This window comes from Salvia splendens, chromosome 8 (assembly GCF_004379255.2).
Source record: "Salvia splendens isolate huo1 chromosome 8, SspV2, whole genome shotgun sequence".
NCBI lineage: Eukaryota > Viridiplantae > Streptophyta > Magnoliopsida > Lamiales > Lamiaceae > Salvia > Salvia splendens.
The window spans coordinates 331,501-344,617 of record NC_056039.1 but is presented as its reverse complement, the minus strand read 5'-3'; the positions used below and the strand labels follow the sequence as shown (position 1 = coordinate 344,617).

Below are 13,117 nucleotides of genomic sequence, written 5' to 3'. Positions count from 1 at the left end.
GGTCTTCTTAAATGAGGTGGAATAATATAGTTGTGTTCCAACGAACTGGATTTTCTCTTCTGTTAAATCATTTATGCACGACATTTTGATGGTGTATATTAATCTCTCTCTCTCTCTCTCACGTACATATATTTTACTTAACTTAATCTAATTTAAATATAATCAAAATTGAATAAAAGTGGATCCTAACTGATTCTTTTCCTTGACACGACACCCCACACACACACACAAAAACGATTTCAATATAGTTCACATAACGTAATCATATTTACATAAAATCAAAATTGGAATAAAAGTTGGAACTTCCAATCTACCCAAATTAGCTCGCTCTGAATAGGCATGATTCGTTTGCACTTCGAATTCACACTCATGCTCTTCAAATTAATTTGGTCAAAACATGCAAAGCCAATGAATTTACAGCTCCTTTTGTTCATTATCAATAGTTCTATTTTTTTTAAGGTAGTCTATCGTTCTCTCTCCAGTTTCTTTCTCTATCTTTTCTATTTACTCAACTTCAATTAACAATACTCTAACCATCTTTTCTCCCATTTGAATATGTATATATAAAAGAATGTTTCTACTGCAAATAATACTCCCATCTCCCTTTCTAACATCATGGTGTATTAACATGCCATAATCCTTCACTAACGCGACAAGTGGCTCGAATTAGAGATCAAAACACTATTTACAGTGGAGGAACACAACTGTAGAAGATATAGTAGCTAGCTAATCCTACCAAACTTTTCCCAATTTCATTTTCAACTTATTTATACCACTCTGCAAAAATCAATCTATTTTCTCTACGGGACTATCATTAACATGCACTACAAACACAACCCACACCAAAAAACGATGGGAATTGGTGAGTTTTTGCTTAGTGACTAATATTATGATCGCCAAAACATAGTGAAGTCCTTACTGTACAGTGAACGGTCTTGAATCTCCAGATTAGCTACGTGCCAGTTTATGAGTTGCGACTGGATGCACTTACACAATACAAGTGCAGCAGGGAATATCCACCACTCGTTTCCGTCCCTGCAGATTACATCACATCTTAATAACAACTCAGGTGAATGTCCAAAATGAAAAAAAGAGATAAAAAGTAGGATGCCGGGCTCACATATTCAGTGGCTCGAAGTTTGGAAGTCGGCTACTTGATTGATTGGAATAGTGTATGTAGCCACAAGCAAATGCAACACCCTGTGCCATCAAAATCAGGCAATATTGATATTGATAGGAGAAACTATAGGAAGAGATTTTTCCCACTAACTCAGTAACAAAATCCTAATAACAAACAAAAAACATATCCCAGTAAGGGAACTTTTTCAGTTGGAACCTCTTCTGTAACAGTTATTTTTTACTCCATGAATTAAGTGGGATGGTAACAAGACTAACTTTTATGAAAAAAAATGTTTTGTGAATTTGAAGTACGTGTAAGTAGCCAGACACTGATGTAGAAAGAAGTGCAACTTACCGTGTTTATCAAGGATGAGACATTCCACATAGCATACATACGAGTAACTCCTTCTGATCGCCTTGGTCCGTGACTGAATAAAGCATTGATTCCAGCAGGGAAGGGGATCAAAATCCCCAGGGGTAATACTAACAACACGAGAAAGACGTCTGCTATGGAAAGTGAGTACAGGTGAAGCAATGTGAGCAATACTAAGCTAAAATCTCCTAGAAGCAGGGTAGAGATGGCCAAACCGACAAGATCCTGCAGCAGAGTTCACACGACTTTTAGCAGTAATAAGATAATAAACACAATGACGTACAAATATATAGCAAGTGGGTGGATTAACTATGTGGAGAGCGAAGACATGAAGGTACCTGATGATTGGTAGGTCTACTGTTGTGAACCAGGATAGATAAGAGAATAGATGCATCTCTTTTCTCTTTGAGCGCCTTCAAACTTTTAATATCTAATATCCCTTGATAAATCTTCTGTCTTGAGTTATAGTTGGAGCTTCTCCGACTTTGGGCAGAGTCAATCTCATCTTTCAGAGAGAATAAACTCACAGAACTGACAGGCAAAAGGAGATATATGATGCAACAACAGCAGGTAGGAGTAATTAACAGGCGTGGAAGTACAATATGGCAATGACATTGCAGATTACCACAATTTCCACCAAATTAGTTACCAAGTCATTTTACATCTAAAGGGGATACAAGAAGGAAGGACTGGCCAAATTATAGATTTTTTCGTACAAGATCTTCGGGATATCTAATATACATTTGAGCCCTTTGTAAAACAAATTTGCAATTTAAGCATATCCCTTTCAACGAAAAATTAACCAAAATAAGACTTAATAATCAGATATGTACTAGATGGGATTCATTATCATCAAAAGAAAAGAGGGGCAGAGCAGAAAATTAACCAAAATAAGACTTAATAAAACTTGTATGTTTTTTAAATACAAAAAATAGCATGTATCCATAACTAAATAAAAATTTCTCTGTAAGCATACTGTGCATACCTTGAGTGTTGTTCATTATGAATTGATTCATCAAGATGTCCAAATGATATATGGTCCAGTTCTTCAGCAGAATATATCATAAGTCCGTACTGGCAATAGCCACTAACAGTAACTTGAAATATAGCAAGATCCACACGCGCCCCGTAGATACTTAATTTGGGATTTGCACAAGTTTCAAGCCATTCGATGACTGGGCGAAATTTCCTTTTCAGACAACCCTTGTGAGCCAAGCGTAATCGCGCATTCAGGCCAGCCACAAACCGGTACCAAGTAGTGGGAGGCACAGCCTGAAGAAAAGATGTGTTTCAGAAGAATTCTGTATTCTATTAAAAAAATACCAACGAAATGCCTATTTCAGAGTTTTCTTGATTAAAAAAAAGTGGTTGACAGTTCCCTGTACTTAGATGACAAACCTGACTCATGATACTGGTGATAGTGTTGTCATTATGAAGTGAGAAAGGAGCCATGTAGCTCCCATTTCCTCCAAATATTAGAGAGATTGGAAATCTTTGACGGAGACAAGGAGGAAAGTCGCTTCTCTTTTCATCGCCTCCAAGAAAAAAATCAAGATATGCTAGCATAAGATCTGGTGTGGCAGCAACCTGAAGTAACACATGTCAGTAATTATATAAAAAGGGTGTCAAGACTCAAGATTGCAGCCAGAGAAAATAGATTTCAAGGAGATGGTCGGCATATTGGGTTAATTGCAAACAGTCTCTAGAGCAATTTCCAGTTTTGGCTAGAAGTTCTGATTCATGTAAATGGATTATTAGTCGGGCTAACCACAAAGTTAGATGGTTAACGAATAGTTCCAGAACTCAAAAGTTGGTATATTGAGAATAACATGTATCACAGATTCACAGTGCAGATCAGTTAATGCTAGTCAGGGAAACTATCCTATAACAGGGAATAATGAGAAAAAAAACGCAATAGCCCACCAAAGTGTTACTCCCAGAATTTGTGCCAGAATGATATGACTTTTCAAAGAAAAATAAGGTAACCACCATGAAGGAGGATCCAATAAGCTGTTGAAAGTGTTGTCTAGAAGTAGGATTAATAGAGCCTCTTGTTTCAATATAACGAAATTCTTCAAGTTCGTTGCAAAATTGGAAAATTAGCTAAATATTCCTATGATGATTTTTGTTAACAACACGAGTAGTGATAGGAGATCCAATAAGCTGTTGAAGGTCATCTAAGAACAGCTATCAGTTTCTTTTGCACCCTTTAGTGCATTCTCTTCTCTAAATCCAGCGGACAGATCTTGTAAACGGTTCCAGCATCTGGTATGCTAACAACAACATTTGTTAAAATAGAAAGTGGTGTAGTCGAGTGACTGTTAATCTGTTTCTTCCCCTTTTCAGTCTGATGTTTTCGTAAGGCTAAAGCTATGAATCTTTATAGTATCATTTAGATTGTGTTTAGTTGGGAAGATTTGGCAAAGGGAAGGATTCATGCGCATTCTTGTTTCAGGACAACTGACTTCCTCTCTAAGTTTATTAGCAATATTTGAAGCATTAACATAATCACATCCTATTAGGTCTTATTGCACAACATAAGTAGTAATATGAGATCCATTCAGCTGCTAAACATCCTCTAGAAGCAAGTCTTTGTTTCATTTTCTTCCTTCTTTCCATATTTCAGAATTCAGAGGACAATTCATATGTTATAGTATCTTACAAGGTAGGTTTCATATGTTCGTGCTTCCAGTAAACAAGAAGATTCCTTGGAACAAACAGTGATAGTATCAGTTACTATATATGATCTGCCCAAGTTTTGTGATGAGATTTTTGCCATTGCTAATGCTGAGGATTCTTTATTCACTAAGCCTCATATGATTTCTACAAGAGTTTCATAGGCTACTAAACGTATTGCAACGTGACATTGTGAAAATTGAAACAGGTTTGGGCAGCTTCAGGCTGTAGGCCTCCAGAGCATCGAAACCAGCCCTGAGAGCAGGTTGCTGAGCATTTTAACTGTCTTTCTGCTCCTACATGATGTTGCATGAATACAGAAAATAGTTGTTATACTGTTTAAACTCCAAATTGGTCTATGAACTTAAATAAAAAAGAATTGGCAAATATTTTCTTCAATCATTATGTGAAAAACTGACATCGATAGCGTCAAAATTTTGTTTTCCTATTTCTTATTCATTTCCTTCCGTGGTATGTACAGATACCGAAGGTGACAATTTGCGCGATGATGTTCCTCAAGTATTCGATCTATATAGATAAAAAACTGACTCAGGATGTGATGCAGGGATGCTATAATAGCTGCAGTGCCCAACTATGAAGATTCTTATTTCAAAGTAAGGTAACCACCATGAATATTGATGTTCAAAATACATGCATGATTCTTGAGAAACTAACCTTTAACCCTTCATACAGAGCACGTGAACGGCAGGAGCGCAAGCAAGCATGATCATATTCAGACCGTACATATTCTCGAATTTTTTGTACTTTCATTCTCCGGCGCCATTGTTGCCATGACCATGCAAGAGGATAAGCGAGTACACAAAGAACAATATGCACTGAACCTTCCCACCACTGATAGGCAGCAAGCACATTGATCTCGTCAACAAATATATTATATGCGTCCTCATATCTGCCATTTCGTAAGAAAGTCAAAGGTTACCTCTAGGTCAGCAGTATCTCTTAATCTTCTAAATGGCACAGAGAATATTATTGTATTTGCAACTTCGAATAGTAAGATAAGCAATTGCAGCATATCTGCACTAATTTGCCAAACAGGCCAGAGCAATAATGACAGGAGAAACTTACACTATTTCTCTAACTTGTCTAGGGGGTGAATGAGGAAGATGCCAAGGTTCTTTAAATGTATTTGGACCCATAAAGTACAGCCGATGCATGTGACTCTGAGACTCCTCAGCTCTGTTAGTTTCCAGAACCTAGTGGCAAACATGAGCTAAAAACTTTCATACTTCACCATTAAAATAAGAGAATGGGAGATTAATCTTGGCATTCATATTATTATATTTTATTGGCTGAATGTTCAAGGTTATACAGAACTTACCTCATTCAAAGACTCCAGGAAAGGGAATGAGTGATCTGTTAGAGAACCCTGCTGTATAGGACCATGGCTGGATATTTCATCTTCCCCACTGAACTTCACCCGTGCCACACTTAGCACCATTGCAAGCAAGATAACGACACCTACAAAGAGGAGGCTGAACACCCAGGGTCCACCAAATGTATATACCAACTCTTCAAGAGTAGTATAACAGTGTGGCAAGTGATATCTCCCAGAAATGCATTTGTAAGGACATGGTGCCTCAGTAACACCGCCTGCCAGAACAATCAGGAGGCTAGTATATTAAATCTTGCAACTCCGCGTATAAAATGGAAAAGGAACAATAAGCAGAACTTTTGACTACTGAAAGGGTATTATATTTCGGGACCGGGACAAAAAAAATTAAGTATGAATGTATTGCAGTTTTCATATGTTACATAGAAAGGGGAAGATGACATCAATAATTCCAAGGATAACAAAAAGGAAGGACAGAAACCACATAACCCTCTGGATTTCGCAGTACCTCGAACATGAACATAAACGGCACGACCGGGAAGCTCATGGCTTGGACATGAAGAACACAGGGATATGTCTGACCCTGTAACATTCTTATAAGTGCCATCTGGACATTCCTGCAGTTATGAAAAACAGTAACAAGCTCAGAAAGAAATTTTGACCAAAACCATGTTGAACAAATATTACTTAGTGTGTAACAGGTTCTGATCAGTGTGATTCTTATATTTTGGGTAGACAGACCAACCTAGCAAACTATTAAACAGCAGCAATGAGAAAGGATTTTGCATATCCTATCTCAACCTTAATAACATCATATTACACGAGTGCAATGATTTTGTGATATAACAAGCCATCAATCTGTTGAACCAATTCAATAAATATTATATGAGAACTTGGTAAAGACTATACCTTAGGCACCTAGGTATACAGGGTATGAAACCCAACCCCCCCCCCCCCCCCAAATAAATTGAAAAGAGAAACATAACCAAAATATTTCACTAAAGATGAAAGAATACTTGGAGACAGGTTAGGGATTATGAATTATAAACCACCTCACAGAATATCCCGTAAAGTCCCTTGGGGCAAGCTTTTCCACTGACTGTTCCATCTTCACCCATGAGACTCTGATTAACACCAAATCCACCCCTATGATAAAAGAACTGTTAATGTAGCATAAATGCCAAGGTGCACCAAGAAAAAACAGGCACTTCCCAGCATTCAACTTGAATCGACATACATGCTGAAATTATTAAGAGCCAATTTTTCACATTGCTTCTTCAATTGCAACTTCGGAAAAAAATGCTAGTTATCTTGTCAAGAAAAGCGTGCAATTAGTACGTACAAGAACATAGTTTAAAAAACCATTAATTTAGGATTTTACTTGATAAACTATTCCAGAAATTGCAAGAATTGAGGGGCAATAGAAGAAGTATTCGCACTAACCCAGCAAGAATGCTTCCATTCACTAAAGCAATTGGCGAATATACATCTCCAGTGGAAATATCCGACCAGTGAAAATGAATCCTTCCACCACCACCTCCACCACCACCATTCATGCTCCCATGACCTCCAGTGCTGGATAAAACGGCAGATTCACCAAGGGACAATGTATGCAAGAATAACAAGATGGAACCTCCAGATCCACCCCCTGGACCAATATATGGAACACTAATGAGGGAATCCTTCTTTTGGATGCTCCCACTGGAGTTGTCCCCATCTGCTCTAACGGAACCTTCAATCTGCAAATTTTGCAACGGATACTCCAAGGAGCCTATCACTGCAAGGAAGGAACAGATGAAGAATGACTTGGCTACGCAAACAGGTTACTACTCAACTAGGAGTAACATATATACCATGTCCAAGAATAGCAATATACAGCATTTTCTTTTATGTTAGTTTATTTTTGTTGTTGTAGGGCCGGGGGGGGGGGGCGTGATAATTCAACTGGAAATCTTAGCTAACCTAAAACACCTCCACCAGCAGTTGACATGGCCAAGCTATCATTTCCACTTCCACTGCCCAGTTCACAGGGTAAATCAGCATCCCCATAGGATGCTCCTCCCTCTATACAACTGTCATTGTAACAGCCCATTCCACCTTGACCACCATGTCCACCACCACTACCAAGACCATTGCCAAGTAATTTTCCTTGACCAACACCACCATTGCAGCCTGTACAAGTACAAATTCAAATCCTAAATTGTCAAGTACTGTATGACATTAATGCAAAGTCTTCTATAATCAGACTAACTTACGGATGCAATGACACAATAGAAACTTTTCCAATTTACTCACACTCTTAACGATTTGAGAGAGCGAGTGAGAGAGATATTCTTAGAATAAAATAATTACATAAAAAATAGGCATGATGGACTGAAAAGAGGAGATGAGCCCAAGTCATACCCATTCCAGATGCACTTATAATTCCAGAAGATTGGACAGTCACCGTTCGTGCTCTATGAAAAAGAACAACAGAACCTTCAACAAGACCTTGAACTAGTATATCCTCCACTCGACAGATCTTCACAACAAATAACAAAGTGCATAAGAAATCCATACCAGAAATGAAACATATGCTAAGCCCGGAGAAAAAAACCAAAATCTTTAAGCTAAACACTAGTGGAAATTAAAATTAATGATGTTTTATTTCGTAACAAATTTGCACCTGCATGGTAAAGGCGAGAGAAGAGTTAACATTACAATCTTCGGGTGGGTGAAGCAGCTCAATAGGGCAATTTTGTGAATCACAGTACAGTTTGGGCATCCTAACAAGTCGCAACAAACAATTAACCACGATACGAACTTGACCATCTTCTGGTGAATCTTGGACGAGCTAAATTGTACACGTCAAGCTCAAGTTATTTTAGCATGAACTATGGGACTCACACATCATCGTCTGTGGCATTTCTAAGAGGACCACGCAGAACCGATCCATGTCCAATCTTCATCATGAAATGAAGAAACAAAGCAATAATACCCAGTTAGACATATAACATCTGTTGCATATGCTAGCCACGAGCTGTGGATAATATAATATAAGAAAAGAATAAGTAGTTAAAGTCAGCTGCAAAGGTCTTCTCGAGCCCAATTACAAGTGGAAAAAAACTTGGTGAACATGGGAAACCAACAAAAAAGAGAGCCCTTTGTGCAGCATATTATTGGCATCCAATATACAGAAAAAGTAAACATATACTCCAGTCCATGCCTTGAAGGACGAATCAGGCTTAGAAGAAACATATACTCAGAGATGGCATACCTTGATGCTAGAAAACAATGACAAAACTAAGTGTTGGGCTTCAATACAATCTCCAGGACCAGACAAATTTAATGAACCTTGACCTTGAACTCCAAGGCTTGCATTCGAATGTATAAGAGAGGATTCCTGCCAAAAGAAAGTTTGCAAGGAAGTCAATTATTAATGCCATGTGAAGATACAATAGGCAACCTAGCTTACTTACCCTTAAAACTAAGAGATTGCTAGCCCCAAGTAATGATGTCCCGACAGTTTCATCCCGTCCTCCATATATTATCATCTTTGAGTTCCACATCAAAAACATTTTAACAGACATGCGGAGAGCACCAAAAACCTAGAATATATTGTACAACTCAGTGTCATGTTTCTCAATTATCAAACTCAAAAAAAAAACAATAGAATGTAAAAAATAAGCACAAGCTTTTCTCAAAACGATACTAGGTTATGCAACATCACACCATCAATGATATTGTTAAGTATGTCAAAGCATGTCCATCAATGCAGCAGAACCGTTCTCAGTAACACATAGGGTATAAGAGTCAGTTTGTCAGGCACTCCATATATTTTTTGTGAATAACAAAATATCACTTACTCTTAGAATAGAATCACTCATTAGGAGTTCTTCTGCGAAAAGCTCAAACTCTGACAGTGTATAATGTGCAAGCCCAAAGGTTAACGCTCCGCGTGAAAGCTTGATCTGTCCTTGAACCTGAAGAAGGCTAGATTGGTTTTAAAATGCAAAAGAAGGATAATAAATATACTCCCGAGTGGATGTCTCTATAACAAGTTGATAGGTAGTTCATTCCATTGAGAATGATCAAGTAAACAATGGATTATATACCAAAAAGAGCTACACTGTTACTATAATGTTAGAGGAGATGCAAATATACAGTTCTACTGACCATCACATGGCTCCATAACAAGGGCACAGCAGCCTTAGCCTGATTGGAGATATAGACGTTTGTCAAAAATGGTTGAGGAAAGTCCAAGAGAAGTGTGTCCGTATAAGTAGATTTGTCATTGTTGCTGATGGTAAGGCTGCGAGGTACCGAATTATAAAAAGTACCAGCCGCACCAGCATTCTCAGGGCAACTGCGACTACTCCCTCCTGACCATAGAATAATATATGATGTTAGAACTGACCGGCTTATATACTCCATCTCATAGGAAGCTAGCCAGAGATCAGAGGCAGATTACTAGCAATCCGTAGCTACCATATCATAACAAATAATTCAAATCTACAATAACAAGTATTTCGATGTTAAAACATAAAAGTAGGCTATAGATGCAAACAAGTACCTTTACATCATGAGATTTTTATCACATGACCAAATGCAGCATAAAAGTCCAGAATCACAACGAAAAGAGACAGAAGGTAGCGTAGGTCATACCATGTACATATACAGGTGGTTCATAGTGCCAGCTATATACATGAACTGAAACTCTACCACCACCACCTCCAGCAAAACCACTACCCCCACTAGCACTTATATGGCCAACTCCAGCCCTGCACTTCAAATTAAACAATGGACTGATATCAACTAAAGTATTAGGTTGGGGATTTAGGATTGTTCAGAATCACAGCTAATAAATTAACCAAACATAATACTCCTAGACAAGAAGACTTGATCACTAAAAGAATTAAATGAATTTTGATATTGTACAGATCAAACTGTGGGTGCCTGCTTTTTCTATTGGCTTTCAAAGTCGCAAAATAGACAAGAATACAGGACCGGCAGAAGAATAAAGTAGAAACAAACAAATACGATAGTCACTTGTGGCACACATTATCTGAATTACAATAACAAGAAGCATGTTCAAAACATAATATTGACGTAACAATTTAAATGCAGCAGCATAAACAAAACCCCACCTGGCCCACGAGATAATCTATGTAGATCTAAAATGAATGAGATGAAACTCTGAAATGAAAAGTTCTTTACAGCTGAATATGTTACAACGTAGATGGGGGATATTCCAAAATTCTATACATGCGATGTGTGTTAGCTAGATCTATATGCACGCTGTTGTCCAAGCTATTTTTCAAAAAAAACATAGTACTCCTACTTCATTGGCTTAGAATGTGCTGTGATACAACAAATAGCAGACATGTAAATTAATAAGAACATCCAACGAGAAACATTCCCGTCTTTCTGTGCTAAAAGCAGTTCATTTTCAGGTGTTCCAATGCTAAGCAAATAATACTAGTAAATTGCCTATCACGCTATAGCTCAGTTTTAAAGAGCTAGTGGTTGGATTATAAAACATTTGAGAATTGAGACATGGACACCATATATTTTTCTAGAATGCAAATGATGTCGTAATATGATTGCAATGCCAGCAAAACCCACAAGGCCACAACTAGAAGGCTATGAAACTTCTGCAAGGGATACTAATTACTAATGCACCCAATATAAGACCAAACTATATAAAGCTATCAGGATTAGAAGCATTAACTAAAAAATTGCATGGATAAAGAGCTACCAAAAGGTACTACTAAGTTTTGAATAGCACTATTGTCCTTCAAAAATTCCTATCATAACTGCTACCCTGGATGTCTTGATAATAACATAGCTTCACTTCACGATAAGCATAATTGGAATTAACATGCTATGCAAATAACAAATTACATCAAACGGGTTGATGTAACCACAATTCTGAATCTAAACCAAAGCACAAGAAAATTATACTACTATGAAGTAAAGACACAAGGAATTACGTCTTATTCGCCTTAATGAAGATGCTGCCTCCAGAACCACCACCCCCTCTAGCACCTCCATCTCCTCCTTCTGCCAAAATAGTACAATTCACCTCCAAAAGCCTCGAGATTATCAACATCACCCTCCCTCCTCCTCCGCCCCCATAATCAACTTCCCTACTCGTCGTCCCCCCTCTACTTCCATAATTCCACGGTTTCTTCAAACTAGACCACGAATATGCATCCCCACCCCACACATCTTCTGGAAGCTTAGTCTTATCCGTCAAACATGCCGCTCCCCTACCCCCATGCCCCCCACCGCCTCCACCAATCCCTTGCGGGGTCCCACTAGTCTGCGGAGGTGGCGTCCCCCCTAGAGATGTCGTATTCACAGTAGAACCATTCCCAAAACTCGCGCTATCTGCAATTAACTGAAAGGTGCCACTAATTATCGAAGAATTCTCGCCCAAAGAGAAGTTCCCAGAGATGTTGATTGAAATCTCGCAGCCGAGAAACGATGAGCAGCTCACCCTCACATTCCGCGAAATTACAAAGTTCCCGTCGCCCTCTGCATACACGTTCTCGCTCAAGTTCAAATCGGAGACTATTTCACAAGTGGTGTCCAACGAACCAACGCCGCCGATATGCTCGCACGAGAGCGACGGCGGGTGCGGCGGCGGCGGAGGCGGAGAAGGCGGCGAGTAGTCCTGATGGAACAGTAGAATATCAGAATCGGAATCCGAATCCGGTTCCGACACCGCCGAAGCGAGAATTGCGATGTAGACTAGCAGAATCGCGAATGCGGAGCCAATTAATCGAAGTGAAACAGTATAACGAAACTTAGAAACCGCCATCGAGAGAGGAAAAGACTCATCACATCAAACGGTGCGACGTTGAAGAAGCTGAAAGGATATCCATCCCCGACGAGTAAACTTCCAAATCAAAACCCTCGATAAACCGCTGCTGAAGCTCGAGGTAGCTACAATTGGAGCTTACTGCAGTGAGCTAGCAGTGTGTGTGATGATACACGAGATTGTGAGAACTATAGATATAATTCGTGTGACTCGGTGGCCGGGAAGAGAGAGATGCGTTGCGGAGAAAGAGATGTGAATGTGAAGTTTTTAATTTGGAAGGGGCGAAATCCACTCCATATGCATTACTTACATTTCATTTTATTAATCCAATCTTTTTATGGAGTAAATATTCAGTATAAAAATACTCCTATTATTGTAATATGATTACATCTTAATTAAATTTTATTTAAAATTTTACATCTTATTTTTTGGATTTATAATGAACTCTTGATAAATAAAAAATTACTATACTGCAATTCAACTAAAATACTTAAAAATAAATGTACTATGCAAAATGAGATGAAGAGAAATAAGTGCATGAACAAAATAATTATTGTCTGATAAATGTTTCATATTTTAAAATCTAAATCGACTATATGTCTTGTAAATCGTTGAAATATATAGGAGTACTTCATTTAAAATGATCGTCGGATTAATCGTGTTTTAAATTTATTGTTATATATAAATCCATAAGAATGCATGATAGAATAAAATTGGTCTTCTGTTTATATGGATTTAGAGAACTTCAAGAATATTTTCACAGCGTAGTCAAACCGCCACAAAAACGATTAAG

At 38.2% G+C, this 13,117-nt stretch overlaps 1 protein-coding gene across 1 annotated transcript; it reads right to left on the bottom strand.

Moving 5' to 3' along the window:
- Positions 1 to 623: 623 nt before the first annotated feature.
- LOC121744823 lies at positions 624 to 12,603 on the bottom strand. The gene is made up of 22 exons (XM_042138481.1): positions 11,492 to 12,603; positions 10,164 to 10,279; positions 9,675 to 9,880; positions 9,365 to 9,481; positions 8,978 to 9,106; positions 8,776 to 8,901; positions 8,406 to 8,461; positions 8,185 to 8,284; positions 7,923 to 8,040; positions 7,482 to 7,691; positions 6,963 to 7,296; positions 6,572 to 6,665; positions 6,028 to 6,136; positions 5,508 to 5,779; positions 5,255 to 5,382; positions 4,844 to 5,078; positions 2,891 to 3,079; positions 2,478 to 2,764; positions 1,831 to 2,023; positions 1,475 to 1,717; positions 1,121 to 1,200; positions 624 to 1,035 (listed from the first exon to the last, which is right to left on the bottom strand). Exons 1-22 carry the CDS (start codon positions 12,322 to 12,324, stop codon positions 888 to 890), a joined length of 4,323 nt encoding a protein of 1,440 aa, XP_041994415.1. The 5' UTR covers positions 12,325 to 12,603; the 3' UTR covers positions 624 to 887.
- Between the last annotated feature and the right edge of the window lie 514 nt (positions 12,604 to 13,117).